Source organism: Ovis aries, chromosome 23 (assembly GCF_016772045.2).
Source record: "Ovis aries strain OAR_USU_Benz2616 breed Rambouillet chromosome 23, ARS-UI_Ramb_v3.0, whole genome shotgun sequence".
In the NCBI taxonomy this organism is placed as follows: domain Eukaryota; kingdom Metazoa; phylum Chordata; class Mammalia; order Artiodactyla; family Bovidae; genus Ovis; species Ovis aries.
In genome coordinates, this window is record NC_056076.1 from 57,861,715 (window position 1) to 57,886,379 (window position 24,665).

The 24,665-nt window shown below is 52.1% G+C and overlaps 1 protein-coding gene and 1 long non-coding RNA gene across 21 annotated transcripts in view; one reads left to right on the forward strand and one right to left on the reverse strand.

The window, feature by feature from the left end:
• NEDD4L (NEDD4 like E3 ubiquitin protein ligase) overlaps positions 1-13,950 on the forward strand; it is a 370,632-nt gene extending 356,682 nt beyond the window's left edge. For all 17 annotated transcript variants that reach the window (XM_042239245.1, XM_027960942.2, XM_027960943.2 and 14 more), the window contains 4 exons: positions 1,711-1,818; positions 3,100-3,196; positions 4,304-4,376; positions 9,236-13,950. In XM_042239245.1, the coding sequence (XP_042095179.1) occupies positions 1,711-1,818; positions 3,100-3,196; positions 4,304-4,376; positions 9,236-9,338 (381 nt within the window). In that variant the 3' untranslated portion in view covers positions 9,339-13,950. The remainder of the gene's footprint in view (positions 1-1,710; positions 1,819-3,099; positions 3,197-4,303; positions 4,377-9,235) is intronic.
• On the reverse strand, positions 1-24,305 carry LOC121817719 (uncharacterized). Of its 4 annotated transcripts, XR_009598178.1 has the most exons (4): positions 17,555-19,146; positions 16,532-16,763; positions 3,880-14,976; positions 1-3,727 (listed from the first exon to the last, which is right to left on the reverse strand). It is a non-coding gene; the product is annotated as an uncharacterized LOC121817719 (long non-coding RNA). The 4 variants fall into 4 exon arrangements; XR_009598177.1 differs by lacking the exon at positions 17,555-19,146 and adding an exon at positions 20,784-24,305 and having other exon boundaries at positions 1-14,976; XR_009598176.1 differs by having other exon boundaries at positions 1-14,976.
• Positions 24,306-24,665: the final 360 nt, after the last annotated feature.

Sequence of the window (24,665 nt, forward strand, 5' to 3'; positions counted from 1 at the left end):
TTTGTAAACATTTTACGTAAAGGAGATTTTATTTAAGTTGCTTCACTGCTGACATTGTAATATGCTCTCATCCACAGTGTCCTAGTGAGTAGGCTTAGGTCAGTTCCACCGCAGGTCCCTCGGGGGCTTGTTTGTCGACTGGGGAGCAGGGAACAGCAGTCGTCACCTGTGTGTTCCTTCCTGGGAGAGGGCAGGTCCGGGATGCGGCAGACAGAGGCCTGCCGTGCTGAGCTGGCTCACCACCGGGCCTGGCTTGGCGGGGAACCTGCTGCTTCTGGTAGAGCTGGCGTGGCAGCACCCAGGGGAGGGGGCCACCACCCTGCTCCCTGGGCAGGAGCCGGCTGAGGACTCGGGTTTTCTGCACACCCACCGTGAGAGCTGAGGGGGGCTCGTGAGCCTGAGCGTCTATGAGGGCTCCTAGAGCAGAGGTGGCCGTGAACTTGAAGGGGTCGTGTTGAGTGAGGAGGCACACCAGAAAGCAGCAAGGTGCTAGCAGGAGGTGGCTTCATCCCAGGTTGTGCCAGCTTCTTGGGGTTGATGTGCAGAGCAAGGCGTCTGCAGAGCAGAGGGGCCTCTTCGCCTTGGTGTCGAGGGAAGCAGGAGGCAGGCTGTGTCTGTGCAGAGGCTGCTGATGGGGCTCAGGGGCTGCTTGTCCCATGAAGCGGCTCCCAGGGACTGGCTTTCCTTTCTCCTACCTTCAAATGGAAACGTCCGGGTAGATGATGTCATAGAAAGCATGTCAAGGAAGCCCTTCTTTTGAAAGGTAGGGGAACTGAGGCCAGGAGAGGCTAATGACCTCACAGGTTTATCCAGCAGGCTCTGAGCACAGTCAGGCCTACGAGCCTGCCTTTCAGGCCTCTGGTTTAGTTGTTTTCCCATTTTCTGCTGGTGCCTCTGTGAGACTATCACTCATCTGTCCACAGGAAACTGCCCTGCAGAGGGTTGGAGATGGTGGTTTAGTTGCTAAGTCATGTCCGACTCTTTGCAATCCCATAGACTATAGACTACAAGGCTCCTCTGTCCATGGAATCCAGGCAAGAATACTGGAGTGGGTAGTCATTTCCTTCTCTCGGGGATCTTCCCGACCCAGGTATTGAACCCGTGTCTCCAGGTTGACAGGCAGATTCTTTACCGCTGAGCCACCTGGGAAGCAGAGGGTTAGGCAGTAAGGAAAGGGGAGCCAGGCCCAGTGAGGCAGAGAAGTAGTCACAGCCTCAGGACAGACCTGCTCACCGGGAGGTGAGGTGATGCCCTGAGCTGGTGGATCCATCTGGGGAAGACACGTTCTTGCTATAGTAAAGCACAAATTCTGTTGTGGGTGAAGAGCTATTTTCACATAGTGAGACAGATAACCTCTCAGAAAAGCAGCCAGCCAGTGTCACGAGCAGATGTAAACCGCATAAGCAAATCCGTGAGCACTGAGCTGAGATCAGAGGGGCCAGGTGGGCGATCAGTCTGGAGTTTTCATCTCCAGCATGAGACACGGGGGTCCGTACAGGCACTGGAATCGGGTCCCCCGTTACCGCTCTGTCTCTGACCCGAGGCGGCAGATGGGTGTGGCACACGTGTTCCCCGTCAGTAGTTCTTACAGGTCACTGGATCGTCTGGCTTTGCACGTGACGCGATGCTGGCGTCGAGAGGCCTTTTCTCCGTGTGTGTTTCTTCAGCTTTCACGATACACCCTGTTCACCTCTGGTCTGTCTCCTCCAGTTGCTGATGTGCGGCCTTGGCGACGTGGATGTCAACGACTGGCGACAACATTCTATCTACAAGAACGGCTACTGCCCGAACCACCCCGTGATTCAGTGGTTCTGGAAGGCAAGTCCGGGGCCCAGGGCCTGTGCTGCCTTCCAAGGTCCACCGCTGGGTTTGGGGCTCTGTGGCCTGCTGGGGAGGGAAGAGGTCTGCTGAGCCAGACGGAGCCCTTCCCGCTGCTTCTCTGTGACCGTGGTGGACGCCTGTCCTCACTTGTCCTGAGTCAGCCACACTGTCTTCCTCAGTCACCTACTCAAGTTGGATGACCCTAAGAAGCAGATAGCTGGATTCAAGAATTGGAACGAGTCCTCCAGAGTGTGAATAAGAATGAAAGGCTTCTCGGGACAAATACATGCTTTGGGGCTGGCTTTTCCAAGATGCCATTTTGGTTTAAAAAACCATTTTCTCAACTTTTTTTGTGAATTCCAACAACCATTTTGATGTTTACATCTTTCAATCAGAGATGCAAATGAAATCTGATTTACTCTCTAAAGGCCAGTGTTTGTATCCTGTTCATTTTAGGAGAGAAGTGAAATAGTGAGCAGGTCTGAAGAAGAGAGTGTAAACTGACTTTGAAAGAACAATTCCGGGGGGGGGGGGGGGGGCGGGGGAAGCACTGGTTATTTACTTACAGAAATAAGAAATCCATTTGAATTGTCTTAATTTCTAAATATCTGTTACTAATAAGATTTCAAGTGCTGCAGAGAAGTAGAGAGAAAAGGAAGAAAGCAAAATCATCAAATCCTAAAGTCTTAGTCCAGGTCTTACTCAGCTTTGATTTTGGATTTTTTTTTTTAATATCAGTTCAAGTGACTTTACCAGTGAAGCCAACTAGATTCTTAGAATAATTCAGATAAGTAAGATGCACCAGTTATTTCAGAGGCCTAGCCTGGCTTCCGTTTCTCCTTTGCTAAAATGTTATCTTTAGAGAATTTCTCTACAAATCCTGCCTCATAACCTGGGTTCCCCTGGAGCTGACACTTTTCAAACCGTGTGTATTCCTAATGGCTCGAGAGGATCGTGTGTGATTCCGATTGGCTCGAGAGGACCGGCAAGCCTCACAAACAGAACCATGAGCTCAGTGCCATCAACGAGTTTGCCTTTTTTTTTTTAAACCACTTATTTTTGACCAGTGGACACATGAAGAAAGGGACGTTGTGATCCCTCGGTCTCTGATATTAGAGGCCAGTGTTGTAGCCATTTAAAAAAATGCTTCCCGGCCTTACCCTGTCTGGATATAAGACTGTCTAGGACTTCCGCCACAGTGCACGTGGGATGAAGGTTTGCCGGCCTGCGTTGCACGGCCCGTGCCGAGTGGTGACCTCTGCCTCTCCCCATCCGCAGGCTGTGCTGCTGATGGACGCCGAGAAGCGCATCCGGTTACTGCAGTTTGTCACAGGGACGTCTCGAGTACCTATGAATGGATTTGCCGAGCTTTATGGTGAGCAGGATACCAGGGCGTCTTGTCCTCCCCTCACCCCATGAGTGTTTACCAGGTGTCAGCTGTGGCTCCAGAAGGCTGCCCCCAGGCCTCTAGCCAAGTGGGAAGGCTGCAGTCCATGGGGTCGCTAAGAGTCGGACAGAACTGAGCGACTTCACTTTCATGCATTGGAAAAGGAAATGGCAACCCACTCCAGTGTTCTTGCCTGGAGAATCCCAGGGACGGGGGAGCCTGGTGGGCTGCTGTCATGGGGTCGCACAGAGTCGGACACGACTGAAGCGACTTAGCAGCAGCAGCAGACATACCACATGTCGGTGCGGCAGCATGCTGTATCCTCGGCTGTTTGTGTTGCTGTTGTCCTTCAGTCGCTCAGTTGTGTCGACTCTTTGCGACCCCCTGGACTGCAGCACGCCAGGCCTCCCTGCCCATCACCGACTCCTGGAATTTACCCAAACTCACGTCTACTGGTCAGTGATGCCATCCAGCCATCTCATCCTCTGTCGTCCCCTTCTCCTGTTTGTGTAGTTACCTCTGTATAAAAGCAGGGAGCTGTTTTTACTTTTTGCTTTTGTTCAGAGAACCGTAAGTTTGGTCTTCTCTTCTCTGTTTTTTTGGTATATCTTCCAAAACGACTAGATTTTGCAGAATCATCCATGTCGTTGTAAGCTGGACCTTAAACTTACCGCACCCCTCCACAAGGCAGAATTCTTCAGTGCTTCCTGTAGATTAAAAAATCACTTTCTGCTCTGCATATCAAAGGTCATGATATTTCATGTCCCCGCCCGCCCCCGCCCCAGGAGTGGTTTCACATTTAAGCTTGCAGGGCTGGGCTGAAAGGCTGTAGCTTCCGCCCGTCCTTATGTTGCCGTGCCTGCTCTGTTCAGCTTGGCGCGGTTCCGTCCTGATGGTGACGTGAGTCTGAGGTCTGAGGTGGTGCAGAACCGTGGCTGCCCCTGTTTTGCACACTGTGACGTCACAGCTGCAGAGGGGGTCCCGGGCTCACCCCAGGCACGCCCTGCCCGCCCCGCCTTCTTTCCTTCAGTCCCTCCCTGTCTCGCTCTGCCGCCTTGAGCACTCAGCCTTGCGTTTTCTTTTCCTTTTGTCTAGGTTCCAATGGTCCTCAGCTGTTTACAATAGAGCAATGGGGAAGTCCTGAAAAACTGCCCAGAGCTCACACGTGGTGAGTGACGGAAAACCACCCAGCTGTGACACAGACTTGTTTTTTTCAAAGCTTAGCCATGGATAATACTGGGCGAGAGGGTCACGAGCTGTGCTCCCTGCCCATTGAGCGTTTAGAGTGGGAACTGTCAGTGATGCAGGTGGAAGTGTAATCAGACGGGAGCTGATGAAGTTGAACCAGGAGGTGAAAGGGCCGGTATGTTTGATAATGAAGGCTTAAATCCCCCCTTCCTGCTTCCCCTGGGGTGTTCCTCCTCCAGTCCCCCTCTTTCCTTAAATATTCTGGGAAGCAGAGATTTCACTGTATCATTTTCCTATGTGGCTGTGACAACACCCAGCCTCTGAGCAGACTGAGTTCTTACTCCAGCCTTAAATTGGTTTAGAACCATGAATGAGATTCCCTGGAGCAACAGGGTCTTTAAAAGACTTTCCATGGCTATCCAGAATCCATGAGTCTCCGGGATTTAGTAATTTGGTTGTGACAGAGGAGGGTCACAGGTCCAGCCAAGGATCCCTGCCCAGGGAGGCTTAGCACAGTGGCACTCAAAAGGCCGCCGGGGTGGGGGGGGAGGGTCTCTGGGACCCCCGAGGACTTTCTTGAGACCCACAGAGAGGAGGACCTCAGGAGCTCTCAATCTGGCTCCCAGGTCCCCTGGGTTGGTTTCCCCCGCCGAGGCTTTGGTTTCTTATTCAGAGGAAGCAGGTGGAGGGGATCCTGTGGATGGTCAGGCCCCCAGCCTCCTTCCCCGGGAGCAGCTTGGACTGCCAGAGTCGCTGGGCCATCCCGTGCTGCCCGGCGCAGCTCGGAGGAAGGTCTCATTCAGGTGCATTTGTGCAAAATGGGCTGTGCGAGGTTTTTTTTTGCTTCTCTTCGATTCCGTCGCCTTGCCGGAAAACACGTTTTCCCCATTTTTCACATTCTAAGAACTCCGAGCAGAATGGATGTGGCCCCTGCCCGTCAGCGCCAGGAGAATAGGCTGAGTCTTGCTAAAAGTGGCCGATCGCCGGAGCAGCCAGTGTCCCTGACCACCTGCCTTTATTCTCAGGGGAGAATGTTTTGGCCTTTTGGAGCTTTTAGTCCAGTTTCAGAATGCAGTGTGGTTTTCTGGGCTCAGCAGCCTTCCTCTGAAAGGCTGCCAGCGCTGAGCTGAGCCCCAGGATGGTTGGGATGGGGCCCGAGCTCCCAGACTCAAAGAGGAGTCACAGCGGCGTCACTGGGCACAGCCATCTCGTGTGGGGCAGGCCCTGCACCTTGACGGCAGTGTTCTGTGGGTTCTTCGGAAGCTTACTTGTGGTCTGAATTCACAGGCTCCCGAATCTCAGAGCTTGAAGTCAGGTCTGTCCGAATTAGAATCTCCACACTGACCACTAGAGTTAAGCTGCTGCCACGGGAATATGGTTCCCTTTCTTTCCAGACTCTTCGAAGACAACCAAGTAATTGAGCACTCATCCCACATCCTACTGTTAACCCACAGACAGATATCTTGCCGTTGAACGCTTCTGTCTCGCGTGCTGAGCCACCACTAAAATACAGGGCTGCCCAGACAAGGCGCTGACTCGGTGTCTCTCGACCTTGGCTGGACATTGGAACCCCCTAGAAAGCATTAAATACAAACACTGGCCCTGGGGTCCCACTCACGGAGGTTTGGACCCAGTTGGTCTGATACGACCAGGGCCATGGGATTGCAGAGCCGCCCGGGTGGTTGGCGAGGACAGGCAGGGTTCAAAATTGCTGCTCATCTTCTGGAAGGACAGAGGCCAACCCTGGGAGGAAGGCAGCCCCGCTGCTCATCAAGTGTCCCAGGAGGAGAGCGTCCGTGGCCTTCTCCCAGGCCGCTCTCCCCAGGCCCCGAGGAAGGTGCTAGTTCTGCTGACAACCCGGGGCTGATGGCGTGGGAGTTCCTCTTTTTTTCTCTGCTGTGGCTCTCCTCCCACCCAGCCCCGGCTTCTGCTGAAACAGAAACACAACAACCATGCTTCATTCTTGGTACGCTGTGAACAGACTTCCCCGCGACAACCATAGATGTGGCTAAATAAAATCTAGCCATATGTGTTTAATCTCTTCCATGTTGGATGAAAATACAAAATACACAGTGAAGCGTCAAGATTAAAACCTGATTTACTAGGAGAGCGAGGGCTTGGCGGAGCTGGTTCTTTGACATATAATTGTGGCATATCTAGCATGAAGCGGCTTCTTTCCTTTGTTCTATCAAAGGTCACTGCTCATATAGTTAAAATTCCTCTTTACTAAGCAGCACAGACCCACCTAAAAATAATCTCCTTCAGCCCACACATCTTCCAAACAAGGCTTACCCCCTGAGGGTAAGAAGGCCGTGCAGCTGGTTGGTGGCAGGCCAGAGCCAGACCTTCTCCTGACATCAGAAAAAATGGCAACGCTGAGCACTCACTGTGCTCCAGGCATCGCCCTTACAAGCGCCGTGTGTGTGAACCTGTGACACCGTCACAGCAGTTCTAAGAGGCAGGTCCTGAGAGTCCCCTCTAAGCAGTGGAGCAACTGACGCCCTGAGAGCTGACAACATCCCAAACCTCAGCTCTTCACACTCCCCTCATCATGCCAGTATTTCTCAAGCTTGAATAATCTATGGACCTTCTTTAAAATGGCCACAGACTCTTGAAGCCCCTCAGGATTGCAGGCCCTGGACTGTGAAATACCAGCTTAAAATCAAGACAACAGCTGCCTCCTGGTAAAAGGCTCTTTTAAGTGTAGCTGCAGAGTGGGGTTTTGTCTTTGTCGCTGGTGAAATGACATTGGAGGTCGTTATCACGGTGAAAACCAAACGTTGAAAACTTCTTTCCATCTTAATCTTTCAGGATTCCTGAGCCCTCTGGTTTGGGAGGCACAGTGTTCTGCTCTGCTGTGTATTTTGATGTTAAAAAATCTCAGAGCTCAGTGTGTCTTATCAAATACTCAGTGGTTGTTAAAGGGCCCACCCTGCTCATGCGTCCGGGTCTTACTGCTGACAATGATTGGCTTTAAAACACAGGAAGATGCTCTGCTCATCCTTGGAAACCTATGCCAGTGCCGAGAGCGCGCAGTCTTAGACACTGAGGCAGCCTGACCATATCCGGGCCTTGGAGCCAGCCTGGGGCTGAATCTGGGCTCTCCCACTTACTGGGTGACCTTGGGCAAGTTCCCTAACCTCTCTGTGCCTTGGGTTCCTCTACAAGTAGGGATGCGGCATCACCTACCTTACAGGTGGGCGCCAGGATTCGCTGAGGGGATCAAGGAACAGCACCCTGGTGGCAACAGCTGGTGAAGACTCCACCTGCCACACAGGAGACGCAGGTCCAGTTCCTGGGAGGGGAAGATCGCTGGAGAAGGCACAGGCTCCCCGCTCCAGTATTCTTGGGCTTCCCTGGTGGCTCAGCTGGTGAAGACTCCACCTGCGGTGCAGGAGACCTGGATCCAGTTCCTGGGAGCGGAAGATCCGCTGGAGAAGGGACAGGCTCCCCGCTCCAGTATTCCTGGGCTTCCCTGGTGGCTCAGCTGGTGAAGACTCCACCTGCAGTGCAGGGTTCAGTTCCTGGGCGGGGAAGATCCCCTGGAGAAGGGAAAGGCAACCCACTCCAGTATTCTGGCCTGGAGAATGCCATGGACTGTCTAGTCCATGGGGTCGCAGAGAGTCAGACACAGCTGAGCGACTTGCACTCACTCAGCACTAACAGTGCTGGCGCGGGGCAAATGCTCCACAAATGTCAGCTTATGAAAGCATAATGAGCTAAGGCGTGCACGTGTGTGTGCACGCATGCACACATGTGCTAACAAGCCACAAGCGCATGTAGCCATTGTCACGACAGAGGCCTGCCAGCAGCCCGCCTCCCTGGTCTGTGTCTGGGGCTCCAGGTCCCTGTTCCTGGGGCGTGAGGGGTGCGTGGGGGGGGGTGGTGCAGGGACCGGCGAGTGAGTGGTGACAGTGGTGTCTGCCCGTGGGCGCTCACTGTGTGCCAGACCCCTTTATGTGTGTGATCGGACCCTCCCAGCACCTGACCCTGCGGCAGTCTCCCCACGTCACAGAAGAGCCAACAGAGAGGGAAGTGACTGGCCTGAGATCACCCGGCTGGCAGGTGGCAGAGACAGGATCTGAACTCCGTCCTGTGAACACGTGTGATCATTGCTCACAGAGGCCCCGTGTGTCTGGAGGTCTCACCGTCACCAGGGTGACTTGTACCCCCCCGGCCAAGGCCTCCAGCTGTGGAGGGGTTTTGTGTAAAGGCAGCTCTTCACGCCGACGCCAGTGACTTGCCTGCCTCTGGGTAGAGGGCCGCTCCACGTCGGGGCCCCAGAGCCACGGGGGCCTGGGTTCCGGTCTCAGGTCTGCGGTGTGGTCAGGGCTGAGGCTGGGACACGGCGACCTGCCGCCCGGCTGCAGGGCCCGCATCTGCAAAACGGGGAAACATCACCCTCTCAAAGGGGCTGTGCTGAAAACTGGCGCTGCGTGCAGAAGCGCTGGCTTCCTAAAATAGTGTCAGATGAGGGAGAGCATCAGAGAGCCTCCTTTTGCCCTGCTGCGGAAAGCCCTTGGGTTTCCAGCTTGGAAGCCTCAGCGTGTGCACCAGTTACCTTGCCTGTTCTCTTCCCTTCCCAGCACGCGCTTCTAGGGTGCACGTCCGACTGTAGTAGAGAGGTTTCACAGACGATTCGGAAATCCTTTTCTCGTCCCCTGCAGGTGTGTGGTGTGGGCAGGGTCATCACTGGATTATAATTTTTGTGCCGAGGCTTTTACAATCCTCCCGCTCAAACACACCACGTGCGCTCTTAAGCCAGATCGAGGAGACCCGGGTGTAGCTCACAGACAGAAATGCTGGTGTTTTACCTCCGCTTTGTTGTTACTTTTGCAGCTTTAATCGCCTTGACTTACCTCCGTATGAAACCTTCGAAGATTTACGAGAGAAGCTTCTCATGGCTGTGGAAAATGCCCAGGGATTCGAGGGGGTGGATTAAGTGCCCCCTGCCTCAGGGCGGTTGTTCTTCGAGCAAGTCCTGCTTGCACTTTTGCATTTGCCTGACAGACTCTGCAGAGACGCTGGCAGAGAGCAGCGCGGCGAGGGGTCCCGGAGAGCGGAGCCCCTGCCCCCGACTTGCCCACGGCCGACAGGGAGACCCCGTCCCGGGTCGCGTTCCTGCATTTCCCACCACCAATTTCCAACTGGTTGATGTGTATACTGATTACATTTCAGGAGGACTTATTCTATTTATGTTGTGCCTCTGTAGGCCAAGCCCTTAATAAATATTTTCCATACTTTATAATGACAGCGAATGGAATTAATCACTCTACAGGTATAGTATTACAACTCATGTTTACTTTTTAAAATGATTTAGGCCGATTTGCAGATTTTATTTCACAATTAAAGATGTCTCATGTACTTGGAAAAGTGAGCATATTTTTTTTTTTTGTATTTGAATTTCATACCAGGTTTAATGTCGGTGATGTTTTTATTTTTAAAGTACTTGGAAAGCCCCACCCCCTACAGGATTAGCTATGGAAGACTGACTTCTGTCCAGAATCCTTCTGCAGACAAATACTCTTAACATTAGCCATCATGACAGTTTTTTCCATGCTCAGAATGAAAACTGGATATTACATTTTTTTGTTCAAATTTAGCGTAATAGCTGCAGACTGAGAGAATTGTAACATAGCATGACAAAATTTGTGTTGACTTGAAGGAATCACACCATTATTCCTTAGAAGTAACTACGTGTGCTGGAGCACGTTTGAGGCAGGGTTGGACTATGACTTCTCGAAGAGAAGCTACTTAACCCTTCCCGATGCTGTACAGCCCTCCTGTCATATTCTCCTCCTCGCTGTTGTAGTCGAGACGCTCGAATGGAACTTGGCACCGAGTGACGGGAGAGCAGGCCTGTGCAACCTCCTGCCTGTGCGCGTTTGCGAACAGTAGCTGAACACGCAACTTCTGTTCTAACTGCACCAGTTCTGAAGGCACTTTATGTACCACATGGAGGTCATGCCTGGTTTTGTTTTGGTTTTGTTTTTTAATCATAGCATTGAATGTGATTTCTTCTCTCTGCACACGCCTTTCCGGTGCAGTATCTATCGGTTGTGAATCTGGCTGCTGGTGTCTAAACCCTGGCTGTAAAGCTGAGCCTGGAGGCCTGTCCTCACCAAGCGTTTTGTGATTTCTACTCCACTGCAAAGATTACTAGACAATCTAACCAGGTTTTGTTCCCGATGACCTGTTGCATGCTTCCATACCGTGCTCTGCCCGCGCTGTATCCGTCGCGTGCTAGATTAAAAGGGTGGAGAGACCTGATTTGGCATCCGGATGTCTGGCTCTCCAGCTGACCCTGCGGGGGGTGGAGAGCTCTGCGGGATTCGTGTTTGTGGCCACTCTCGAGTCCTCGCTGCAGAACTGTGTTTTGAGGGGACGCCTGAGGCAGGGCTAGGGGGTCTAGCAGACCCTTCTGTCCTTCTTAACCTGTGTTGTCCTAAGCCCTGTGGCGGCCGTCCAGGGAAACTGGATAGATTGCTTGCCAGTTGTGGATGAGACCAAAAGAACTGTGGTTTCAGGGCCTCCACTTAGGATCTTCTGGGTGGCTTGTGGGAAGCCTCGAGTGTTTGTGGTTGAGCTGTTTAAAGGGGCTACAGAGCCCTTGGCATCTAAAAGGTGGAGTTCTACAGAGCTGAGGGTTGTTCCCTTCTCACGTTGATTTTTAAAAATCCAATAATGATCAAAAAACTTAGATGTTGAGTAATTAGGAAAAAAAAAACAATATTGCTCATTATTTTTACCTCTTGGTGGGATTTTCTCCCTTCAGTTGATATAACAAGTATCTTCTTCTCTTAGCCCCTCGGCTTGCTTTTTATGATTCATCTCAAAGCCTGGGAGAGCAGTGTGCTGGGATGGGTTTTATAAGTGTGTAATTATAGGGAAGAAATCCAACAATCCTTGTCGAAGAACTGGGATTCTTCTGTCATTTCATAAATTCTTAAATCAGAATATTCACTGAATGCAAATTAGGCAAAGTACTGAAAATACGCAAGAAAACCCATTCTAAGATCATTTCTGTGCCAAGAACAGATAAGAATTATTGAAATAGACCCCCGTGAATACTTGGAAGGCGGTAATTGTGAATGACAATTCAGTTCATCTCTCCCTTATTATCTGATTTCAGTGACAGCTCGAAAGTGCTGGGTTTAGAGTTTGTTTGGGGGTTTTGGCTTCCTTGAATCCAAATAAGCTTTCCCAGTTCTCAGCAACTCTCCGTGTTCCACTCTTTGTCTAAAACGGTCACGTACCTTGCTTTCTCTGGATCCTGACGACCACTGCCCACCACTTTCACGCTGTAGCCTCAGGCGGCGGCAGGGAAGAGGCGAGTGGGCTGAGCAGAGGCCTCTGCCCACCTGGCTCAGCAGGCCTGGGGGCAGAGGATGGTGTCGCCGCCCCAGATCTCTTTAACAGTGATGCCTTCCTAGAAATGACCAGGATCCAGCTTCTCTAGTCCCCTGGAAAAGAGCCATTGTGGGCCATTTTGCCACAAGGTTAAGAAGTCAGTTCCAGAATTTGCATGTGGTTGAAAGGTTTTTAAACATCGGCTAACCCAGTCACCTGTAAAAGTCCTGCGTGTTTCTAGTCCCCCCTCTTGTCGGCCTAACAGTGAGTTTGGGGAGTCCTGCTTGGTAGGGATTGACTCCAGGCAGGGTCTGCTCGTCTACCTGCCGCCTCTGCGACAGGGAGTGATGAGGCGTGGGTCTCAGCACTCTTTTCCTTTCTCCTGAAACACGTCCCTTTACTTAGCAAGGCGCTTTGGTAGCTCCCACCAGATACTCCCTAAGGCTGGATGACAAATGCCTGACATGGTTTGTTCCTCCCACATAAGGATGCAGGGACAGGTTCTGAGAAGAATGGTTCGCAAAATATTTGAACCACTCTCTGCATCTCACACTGTTCAATGGACAGCATGGACCGTTGCTGTGTGACCTTGCCAGGTCCAAACTGGCCCCCTTGAAAACCAAGCTTATGTGCCGCAAACTACTAATTGTCCTCGCAGTTACTAATTGTTTCTCACGTGACTCCGCTGTTTTTCTAAGTCTTGTATCTTGCCTCTGAAATGTCAGGATCCATAGAGCACGCCTGGGTTAACCAGTCCTCAAGCCCTTGCCCAGCGGTGCGCTGGGCCTCCTCACTCTGACTCCGCAGCCCTGGTGGACCCCGGTGTCGTCTCCTGCCCTGCCGGCAGGGGGCGAAGCCGTGCAGGGGACCCTCCTCCGACCCCCAGGAGGTCCTGCACTACCTCTGTCTTATTCAGACTTTGGGGTACACCCTGGTAAGTCAAACTGCCAATTTTAGGTCCGAGATGTGCTTTTTAAAATAAACCGTAATAAACTCCACTTTGTACTTTAGATTTTAAAACTGGGAAGAAAAATGTGATATACTTTGGACCACTTTTTTTTTTAATTTATCGAAGCCTTAACGAACAGTGTATATACATCTGCGTTCACACCCCCCGCCCCTGTCCCCAGAGTGTTTTCAGCACGTCAGGGACAAAGCTGTAGCGTTAGGATGTGAGCTTGTATGTGTTATAGGAAAGGCGAGCTTTCTGTTGGTGCAGAATCGTCCAAGAAAACCTCTCGTTTAGACCCCTCCCCTTCGTTAAAGGTGTTGCGCGCAGAGCAGCGCATGTTCAGGACGCATGTCTTTTCAGTGGTCGGCTTTGTGTTTGTACGAGTGACGGTAGAGCCTCACGGCGTTGGTGACAGGCCTCTGTGTGCTGCCTTCTCGACGTGTATCAGTGCATCGTAAGCCTCGTGACCGTGACCCCGTGTCCACAGGCAGAATCTGCGTTCCTACAGAAGCCACTTTGCCCCCTCCCTCAGACTAATTTCACCTGGACTGTCACGGTTTCCTTCACGTTAACTTCGCATTTAACTGTTGCTGCTTCACAACTATGTATGTAATATATGTACCAACATCTGCTGTGCAAATCTATCTGTATATATTTGTATAGCATTTACACCTACCTTGAGGAATCTGGTTTCGAAAGGGAGTGAGAGGTTAGTCCCTGCTACCTTTTTCTCCAAGCTGTGTCCTGAGAATTCTGACCCTCAGAGAACCCAAGGGAGATGATGATAGAATATGCTGTCATCTCTTAATTCAGCATCTATTATCAAACAAAACATGAAAAAAAAAAAAACAGTGACTTTTAAGGTGAAAAGTTTCAAGCATTCCAAATGAATTCTCAATGTTTCGTAACTTTTTATTATAACCTCACCTCCTAATACAAAGCCAAGTACTATTTGATACAGTGATTAAAAACCAAACAACTTGGAAATTTTTTAAAAGACATCGTCTGGCTAAATGCTCATTTTCACAATCAGAATAGCTTTAAAATACAGTTGAATTTGATACATGTAGAAAAGGTTTTGTTGAAGAACAAATTCCTTTTGCTTTTCGTTTTTCTTGAGAGACCTAAAGAGAAATTGTGGATTGTTTTCCTGACTTAACAAGAGTATTGTGACAAAATGAAGTCATTGTAAAGACGTGATGCGACTTGTCAAATATTTAATAAAGGATTGTGGAAGCCGGAACTTTTTCTACATCAAGTATTACAGGTTGTCTGTTTTAAAGCTTTTTCATGAATGCATCGTCTTAATTGTTTGGGGGGTGATATTCAAATGCTTGCAACTTTGTAGATTGTATGCTCATTAGAAGCATCTCCCTAGAAGTTCCACGTCTTTTAAAACATCATTAAAGACTTCGCTGAACACATGGGTTGAGCTTAATGGGATGTACCTCTGTTCTTATCCATCTGTCTTTTATTTAAGAATTAATGACTTGATGGATTACCCAAGTGGTAGTATAAAGTCCATGACTGGAAAGGCATATTTCATCTCTGGTTTTCGTCCAACTCACCCTCAATTTATGTTCGTTAATGAGACTCAGTAATGAAACCTAAGATGGTTCTCAGAAAATCCAGCTATCATGTCAATTCCCTGATAAAACAGGTGGACGACTCAAATTTTGTTCCTTTTTCTTACTTCTTGCTGACCTTAACTTGTGCCCTCAGAGACTGCCGGGAGGTGGTGTCCAAGCAGGATGTAATTTCGTCCTGGTCTCTTGCCCCCTGTCTCTCTCAGCAGTAGACCATGTCCTGCTGGAAAGATGGCAGTACACTTCGGCATTCCTGCAGCCTCCTCCAGCCTCACGGGAACACACAAGGGAGATGTCAGCAGATAGAGCCACCCTGAATGCGTGTGCAGCCATCCTCAGAGAGAAACACACGTGATGAGTTTATATGAAATAGAGAAATAAATCATACATCAGTCACACGGTTGCTGGGTTAGTAAACACTTACCCTGCTCTGAAGTCCAAAGGTGACCTAGGCAGTCCTGAAACTCGAAAGCCTCCTGGTAAAACCTGGTGGTAAGCATGGGCATCTGGGAATTCTCATCACTGTGGCTGGTCCTGGGTACCACATCCGGAGGGGCCCCTGGACGTATGAGGGCAGATTCCAGTTGCCATCCCCTTGGTGCGTCCCCATCCGGAAGACGGCGCCTCTCAACACTGTGCTCCCAGAGAACCCAGACCACGGGGTCTCTAAGCGAGTCTTTGTAGGACTCGGACTGGACAGGAGAGCAAAACAGTGGTGGCTTTTATTGACCCAGACGGACTCCTTCATCAGGGGACTAGGGGATCCTGGCCCCACCTAGGGGACACCTGCTGGTGGGGGCTGAGGAAGTGCAGAACCAAGGCTCCCTTTTTAGGACTGACCGCAGGCCAGCCTGGGGAACAGGTCAAGTGGCCCGATCACCCTTCCTGCAACCCTGGGCAGTGCCTCCTTCCCCTTCCCAGCCAAGCCCAAGTCCAACCTGGCAGCAAGTCACAGAGCGAGCTTGACCGGAAAGCAGTGGAGAGGCTGCCCCCTGCCTCCAGGCAAAGTGGCATCTCCCCTCAGCTGGGCCTCGGAAGCAAGGCTCCCTCGACAGCCGGGGCTTCGGAGAGCAGGTGAGAGGCAGCCCAGCCCCAGCCCCCCGTGCTCACAGCAGCAGATCCCGGCCCCTCTGGGTCCGCCTGCTGCACTTCATCTTGAAGCCTGAGCTGCCTGTTCTATCTGAATCCCCCTCCTTGGCCAGATGTCTGGCCCACTTACCCCTTCGGGGCCTCTCTGGCTGTAGAACAGACAGCCTCGGAGAGAGGGGACCTGATGGGAGGAAGGGAGGAGGGAGGGTGCCTCTTTCCTCCCTGAGCCCTTCCGCTCACCTCCCCCAGTGCTCGGGGAAAGCCTTCTCTTCTCTGCGGGAGAATTTCACCTGCAGATAGGCCCATTTGGAAGGGGTGTAGGGTCGTGTGGGAAGGAAGCCCCCAGCTGCACACTGAAGATGCTGGAGTGACAGCCGACAGGCAGATCTCGCTGTGATTAAAGGGAAATCATACATTCTAATGGCAACTTCTAAGCAGTCCTGCACCGTGGGACTTTTATGTACACTTCCCAGAGTGAAGTTACCAATTTTCAACCCTGTGTAGCCTTGTTCAGACTGAAGAGCAAGACCAGCTAAAGGCAGACCGTTCTGCACTGCCTGGAGCTCACCATGCTTTAATCACACAACTGCCAAATGTTTGATCCAGAAGGACCTTGGCCGCCTGAGTCCCCAGTTCTTGCCCTCGCTTCCTCCCCAGGTGCCCAGTGCGGTTGGCCTCACTTGTTGCCCTCGGGGGCGGCCCTGCAGAGACCCAGGATGATAGCCGTGGGAACCCCCCCAGGGAGGAGCCGAACCCCGTGGGTCCCTGGGGGCTGGTGTGTCCTCTCTGACCCAGTCTCTTCCCTCCAGCAGCTTGTCTGCCACAGAGGGGCCCCTCGCCACCAGGCCCGGGAGAGAGAGGAGGGCCACCGACAGCCCAGCTGGAAACTGGCAGCTGCCCTCAGTCTTGAGGCCACCTCTAGTGAGGTCAGGCCCAGGGTCAAGGTCAGACCCTCAGCATCCTGCTTCAGATGGGAAACCTGGGTTGTCAAGGGAACCTTGCAAACACATTGAGCTGGTCTCATTCTCTTAAACCCCTCACAGTGGAGCAGAGTGCAGGGTGGTCCGTGGGAGGGCAGAGGACCAGATGGGTGCCAGGGGCACCCCAGGCAGCCTCTCTCCTCCGAGCCGGGCCACCAGGATGGTGTAAAAAGCTTACCTCAAGCAGTATCATCCCAGCCAGGAAGAGGTCGTGGTCAACATCCTCAGGAAACCGTCTCTTGCTGGCAGGGGCCAGAGCCCACCGCCACTCTGGGTGTCCCCACACCCTCCTCAAAATGCAGGAGCCCTCGAGCAGGGTAAGGGCCCCGCAGCACAGAAGCTGTTTGTGGGAATCGGGGCTGCTGCACAACTGCGGGCTTCCCCGGGCGGCCCAGTGGTGAAGAACCCACCTGCCAAAGCAGGAGACAGTCTTCAGCCCTGATCTGGGAGGATCCCCCGGAGGAGGACACAGCAACGCACTCCCGTGTCCTTATCTGGGGAATCCCGGGGACAGAGCAGCCTGGCAGGTTGCAGCCCAGGGGGTCGCAGAGTCAGACATGCCCTACTGTCTGCACAGTAAACTCTAGGCTGGGAGGTGAGGGGCTGCTCCCAGACACCCCTCCATCATCCCCTGTCTCAGGACCCTCTGCAGCCCCCAGGCAGGGGGCGGGACGGCACGTGTAAGGTTGTGAAGAGTAGAGGACCAGAGGGACAGACCCCTGCCAGCCACAGCTGACCGCAGAAGAGGCTGGGAAACGGGGTTCAGCGACAGGCAGCCTTCAGCACCTCTTTGCAGAATGAATCTCCCCTTTGGAAAGTGTCCTTCCTGCCATTTGCCAAGCTTCCATAGTCTACAGGTCCTCTCTTGGGATAGTAGTCCTATTGCTTACGTAAATCTCAGTCTAATAAGGTAGATACTGTCCCCGCCAACTTACACACGAGGACTCAGACCAGGAGGCCCAGAGTCTTAGAGAGAAGAGATCTGAACCCGGGTGGTTTGGCTCAAAGCCTCCCATCAGCCACTCGCTCTGGCCCACCCTCCACTCCCTGCACCAAGCCTCCTCTCCAAGGGAAGAGGCCAGACACTCGTTCAGACTAAGATGCACATGACTGATCACACCAAATGCGTGACCCGTTCTAGGTGTTTTTACAGACTCCAAAGGTGAGGCTTAGACTTAAACCAACAGGAGTAAAGACTGACCTGCTGGCATCTGAGTGAAAGTCACTCAGTCGTATCCGACTCTTCGCGACCCCTTGGACCCATGGAATTCTCCAGACCAGACTACTGGAGTGGGTGGCCTTTTCTTTCTTCCCAACCCAGGGATTGAACTGGGGTCTCCTGCATTGCTGGTGGATTCTTTATCAGGGAAGCCCGCAGCAAGCTGAGTGGAAGAGGGCTTTTGAGGGCAAAGGCTCCGCTTCAAGCCACAAAGTCCAACAGACACAGAGAGGTTATGGTTTAGTCACTCAGTCGTGTCCGACTCTCTGTGACCCCACAGACTGCAGTCCGCCAGGCTCCTCTGCCCATGGCGTTCTCCAGGCAAGACGACTGGAGTAGGGTGCCATTGCCTTCTCCAGGGGGTCTTCCTGACCCGGGGATGGCTCTAACCTGTGTCTCCTGCATCTCCTGCACTGGCAGGCGGATTCTTCACCCCTGAGCCACCGGGGAAGCCCCAGACAAGGAATCCCTACCCCCAGGCCCGCACTGCCTGCCCCAGGCCCGCACTGCCTCTCTGCCCCAGGACAGAGCTCTTTCCACCCTCGAAAGCAAGGGCCCTACATTTTCCAGATCCGGGGGCAAAACGAACATCCCTTAGTCCAACAGAGATGACAGGCTGTGGAGACCTGGAGGCCGGGGGGCTGGGTTCTCTACCTCGGGAACTATCTGATGGAGTGCCAGGATGTGCATTTTTTTTTAAGTGTTTCTGTTGGATAAACATAAGCTAATCACTAAAATCCTCTAATACTATTTGAGAGTTTGGGATTTGTCTTTCTAATTCTAGTTGCTCAGCTCTCTTACAAATTAGAAGAGCCCTCTGGCACCAGGGTCCTCTCCCCTCCAACCCCCAGCCTCTTCCTGCTCTGGCTCGCCTCCATCTTGCCTCTGTGCAGCCTATATTTACTCAGAAGATCCTTGCTTGTTCATCAGGTGAGGTTATCAGGGGACATGCCCTCCCCATCCAAAGGCGTAGTCAAACAAAAGTCAGGCCTTTGAACCCCAGGCTCCAGTTAAAAAGTAACAGGCTGGGTATTGGGTCAATAAGAGGCAAATATTAGCTGTAGAGGCCGGAGCACCGTGACCTTGAGAAACGCACCGTTGCTCTTCCTGTGTCACCAGCGACGGCTGTCTGTCTCCGAGGTCTGGGACACTTACGGACCCAGGCGACCTGGAGCCAGTCTTTTTGCTCTGCAAGTTGAACGTGGAAGCCACCAGCCCTTACAATTTGCTCCCAGACCACTCCACTGGCCTGGATGGCCACCATAGCAAGGCACGTGTCCACTCTCTCCCCCTTTCCCAGCTGCCCGACACGCTGGCCAGCCCGCCTCCAGCCCAGCTCTGATCACACCGCCAGGCTGGCCACTGTGTCCACTACTTGCCCGTCAGCCCCCGTGTGGTGCTCAGGGCCGTGCAGGGCACCTGGGCAGCAGGACAGGCCTCCAGGGGGTCGCCCCCAACACCGCCTTCCCAGGCTTCAGCCTGCACTGTTGTCAACCGTTTCTGCTTCCCTGAAGCTCGATCCTGGTTTCCATGACATATTCCTGTCCTGGTTGTTCTCTCCTTCTCACGGTACTGTCCTCATGCAGGTGTTTCCCAATAATTCATCCTCGGTGTCCTGTCTCGCTCTTTCTTGCCCCTCCTCCCCACCTCCCCTGTGGCTTAAAGTCATCACCGCCGCGCAAGCAGTGACCGGATCTGCCTCTAGGCCCGACCTTTCCCAGCGCCTTCAACCCTTCCCTCCAGCACCCCCGGACCTCCTCGGGAGAGCCCCAGGCTAAGTGCCCACTGCTCCCAGACTTCTGTTTCTAAGCGTCTCTAGTGTTCTGCTCTGGTGTCTTCCAAGCGTCCACCCTGGGGCTTTAACTGTGACCTCTCGCATGGCCTTGCTCCCCAGGTTCCAAGAGGGAAAAAGCTCAGCTTTCCACTCACTCGTCCATCCAAAAACATGCCACCATGGGCCACACGTCTGTAGCAACTAGAAATATAACCATTCAGAACAAAAATCCTCCCCTCCGATAAATACACACTCCAGTGGAAGCAGACAATCAATGCATAAATGAGTGACTAGTGTGCTGCATTAAATGTTGGTGAAACCAAGGAAAGCTAACGGAAGGAGGAGATGGCGTGGGAGGACGCAAATCTGGACAGAACGGACTTCCCTGGTGGTCCAGGGGCTAGGACTCTGCACTTCACCGCAGGGGCCACGCTTTCCATCCCTGGTCAGAGAACTAAGATGCTTCATGCCACACACAGAGGCCAAAACATTGGTTAGTCACAGTGGCTCAGGATAAAGATCTCAGGGAGGTAAGGGTGAGTCTTGCGGCTACTTGGGGAAGACCAGGTGCAAACAGAGGCGCAGCAAACACAAAGGCCTTAAGAAGGGCAGGGATGCAGGGCCAAGGCCTTTTGGGAATATGCTAGCATTGAGTCAGCTGTTGGACATCCCAGCTGAGCAAGGCAAGCACAAAATTGAACCCAGAAGCTCCGGGAGACGTCTAGGCTGGAGATAACAACTTCAGCGCCATCAGCCGGTCGATGGAATTTCAAGCTGAGACTGAGGAGGTGGGATTCCGGAGAAGCGGCAGGGAGGCGGAACAGAGCAGGGTTGGGGAGACGGCTTGAGGAGGGCGGGGAGGCACGTGTCAGGCGCTGCTGGCAGGTCTCCAATATGAGGACCGAAGTGACTACAGGTTTGGTACAGGGGACTCACCGGGGACCTCAGAAGGGGAGGTTTGGGTGGGACTGGGGAGCAGAGGCCCGACCAGAGGAGGCTCCGCAGAGGGGGCAGGCCTGGGGCGCGCGTGCGCCCCCCAGCAGCTCGCTCCCCTCCAGGCTACCCCTCGCCTTACGGCCTCGGGACCTTCCGCCCAAGTGGTGATGACGAGCCCCCCACCCCACCCCGAGCGCACCCCCCTGCCCTTCTCCCCTCCCTCAGTGCAGTGTGCTCGCAGCTCTGAGAGCCCAGCTCTCATCATCGCCCTCCATGGCGGAAATCCATCAAGGCTGCCAGCGTCACCCCATGAACATCTAAGCCCCTCAGCCAAGCTCTCCGGGCCAAGGGTGAGCAGGTCCCTGACTCAGTTTCCCTCCCTGCCCCTCTCTTCCCTCAAACACACGAGCCCCCCATACGCAGCCCATCCAATCCTTCCTTCTTGCCTTTGCTCAGGCAGTTCTCTCTCCTGGGAATGACCTCCCCCATGTCTAAACCTACCTAAAATTCAGAGTCCATCTCAGATGTCCCTTCCTCCAGGGAGCCTTTCCTGATTCCCTCCAACCCAATGAAGTTTCATCTCATTTCTGAACCCACAGCACTCGGCCCCTTTCTGCCTCTTGCTGTGCTTCGTTGTATAATTACTGTCTTCCTCTTCATCACCGTAAGCACCCTGAAAGCATAGGTTCCATCAATGCTCTCTGTTCCTTGGGTGCTCAGGAAGGCTGAGTCAAAGGGAACTGGTTAGGTGCCTGGGGAAGCAGGGTGAGGCTGCAGGCTCCAGAGTGCTTGGAGGTCATCTGTGGGCTTCAGCTGGGATGGCCCTCACTGTTCCCTGCCTTGGTCCACTCCTGAATAATCATCAAACTGGTCAGGCGAACAAGCATCTTCCACTTCACGACCCTGGCGAGGGACCCCAGCCCCAGCTGACTGTGAGAAAGTCATCTGGGGCTTCTGGTGAAAGACGAGACAGGAGACAAGCAGACGGTCAGCAAAAGACATTGAAACTATAGAAAAGGACCTGCTCAGAGTCGTGCCGCCTCGGCCCGGGCGCTTTGGCGCCTGCCGACTCTCTTTGTGGCCTAAAAAAATAGCAAATGAACACAGTGCCTTTTTCACTCTGCTTTTCATCCTTCTCAGGGTTTTCAAGCCTCGTAGATCAGCAACCCTTTAGTTCAAGAGATGGCGGTTTCCCTGGAGACCTTCAGGTGCCTGAGCCGCGTGTGGCCGTCTAAACAAAGACACAGGGGCAGGTGATTCCTGAAGGCGGCTCAGCCATGTCCTTCAGGGGCTGGTGCGTGGTGCGGGAGGAGGCCTCTGCATTTGGAAAAGGAAGCGCCCCAGCGGAGGTGAGGGAGAGAGAAGCTGCAAATGAGAATGCTAAATATACAGACATCGCACCTATGTCACGGGCTTCCCAGGCGACTCAGTGGTAAAGAATCCACCTGCCAGTCAGTGCAGGAGATGCAGGAGACTCAGGTTCGACCCCTGGGTCAGGAAGACCCCCTGGAGAGGGAAATGGCTACCTGCTCCAGTGTTCTTGCCTGGAAAATCCCATGGACAGAGGAGGCTGGTGGGCTACAGTCCATGGGGTTGCAAAATGTCAGACTATTTAGCAGCCAAACAACAACAACAAACCTTATGTGACGCCGCCAGTAGAGGGTAGGGTGATACACTGTCAAACCCGTTAACATTTCTACAGCCAGGCACGTGCGTGCACGCACCAAATGGGATAAACAGGCGCTATAAATAGCCTCACGTCAGGTCAGGTCAGGGTTTTACCATCTGACAAGGTTTTCGTCCCAAATGGAATTGCTTCACCTTTATAAAAAATGAATTTGAAATGGCAGATAAGGGCTTGTGACTCTGCCCAGAGGTCAGTGTCTGTCAAAAATTCAGGTAAGGATCTACAGATTCAGTGCAAGCTGTATCAAAATTCCAGTGGCATATTTCATAGAACTAGAATAAATAATTATAAAATGTATAGAGAAACATGCCAAAGATCCTGAACAGCCAAAACAATCTTGAGAAAGAAGAATCAAGCTGGAACTATCACAGTCCCTGATTTCAAACATAAAGCTACAGTAACCAGGGCAGTATGGTCCTGGCACACACACAGAGCAGTGGAACCCACACTCCTACGGGCAATTAATCTACAGCGAAGGAGGCGAGACTGAACAATGGAGAAAGGACATGCACCATGGATGCCAGTAAACGGTGCTGGGAAAGTGGACAGCCCCATGCAAAAGAATGAAATTAGACCTCTTATGCCACACACAAAAATCACCTCAAAATGAAATAAAGACTGAATGGAGACTTGAAACCATAAAACCCTAGAATAAAACAGGCATGCAATAATTCTCTGGATATGTCTCCTCAGGCAAGGGAAACATGAGCAAAAATAAATAGGACTAAAAAAAAAAAAACCAAAACACATCCACACAGCAAAGGAAACTATCACCCAAAAAAGAGGTGACTACTGAATGGGAGAAGATATTTTCAAGTTGTATATCTGACCAGGGGTGGATATCCAAAGTATATAAAGAAATCATACAACTCACCAAAATACCAGACAATCCAATTTTTACAATGGGCAGAGGATTTGAATACACATTTTCCCAAAGAAGATATGCACGTGGCCAGCAGACACATGAAAACATATTCAGCACCAGCGATCGTTAGGAAAGTGCAAATCAGAACCACAATGGGGTATCGCCTTAGACTTGTTAGAATGGCTTTCATCAAAAAAGATAAAAAGCAGCAAGTGCTGGAGAAGATATGGAGAAAAGGGGACCCTTGTACTCAGCTAGAATTATAAACTGGTGTGGCCACTTTGGAAACAGTACGGAGATTCCTCCAAAGGCTAAGAATAGAACCACCATTTCATCCACCTATCCACTTCTGGGTATTTCTCCAAAGAATTTGAGAACACTAATTCAAAAAGATGCTTGTGCCACTGTGCTCACTGCGGCTTTGTTTACAATAGCCAAGATATGGAACAAACCTAAACGTTCACTGATGGGTGGATGAATAAGGAAAACTGGGGTATACATACAGTGGAATAGTATTCAGCCTGAGAAGCGAGATCTCGCCATCTGTAATCATGTGGAGGGAGCTTGAGAGTATTATGCTAAATAAAATACCCTAGGATTTCACTCATATGTGGAATCTAAAACAAGCACAAAAAAACATGAACAAAATAAAAAACCTTTACAGATAAGAAGAAAGATTAGTGGTTACCAGAGGGACAGAGGACCCGGGGATGGGTGGCAGGGGTGACGGGAGTCAGTGGCACGGCAGTGGGTGGTGACTCGACTTCTGAGACCGACATTCTGTAAGGCATAGATGTCAGACTACAATGCTGTATACATTAAAAAAAAAAAAAAAAAAGAATTTTTCCTGGAAAAGCGATCACTTGAACTGAACTCAGAAGACCAGCTGGCGCAGAGGGAGACCTTCGTAGCATCCACCAGACACACACCACCTGCAAAGCCTCGAGCAGCCCCCGAGACAGCTAGCGCCAGCACCAAGGGAAGGGGCTCCTATAGCTCAGGCAGGAGAGGCAGGCGCAGCAGGGACCAGGCACTGCTGCCCACCTGCCTCCGATTCACCTGGGGACGGGTGCTGAAAATAAAAACCCTGGGCTCTCACCTGAAGCCCTCAGGAAAGGGAGCCCTGTAATCTCCACTCATAAGTTCTCCTGGAGATTCTCATTCATGCAGAAGTTTCTGAACCTCTGATTCAGTTGAAACACCCGATGTGCCAGGGGGGTGTTCTAAGCTGCTTTAGAATCATGAACACATTTGATCCTCCAAACACCCTCACTAGGTAAGTTACTATCACCATTTTGCAGGTGGGGAAATCAAGGTGCACAGAAGATTAAAAAAAGAAAACCCTCATCCAAGATCGTGGAGCCAGTAAGGCACAGACGAGGTGGTCTGGCATCAGCATCGGCGCTTTAATACCACGCTGTCTTTGCATTGATTTGGGCATCTCTGCTCCATCTGCAGTCCCAGCAAATCTGGGGCTCTGGGCAACTTGGAGCATGGATGACGTCCCTGAAGTGGCCCTGTGCCCTCCCCAGGGACAGACCACGCACGCAGCTGTATCAGGGGAGGAGGAGGGCTGTGGTCTTTCACCCCTGGGGGCTGGAAACCACCGAGAGAGGCTGACCAGGTTGCAATGAGCCTTTTGGCCCCGGGGTTCAAAGCCCGTGTTTCTCTCCTTTTTTATCTGTGTTGTCAATACCTGTTTCAATACCTTCTGTTTGAGGACATGGAGCCAGAGAGCTGGAATCGGGGCTTGGAGCAGCCTGACCGGATGGTCAAGCCTGCCGACTGATCCGCCCTCTCCTTGTGTCAATTCCAAAAGGCAGGGTTTGGA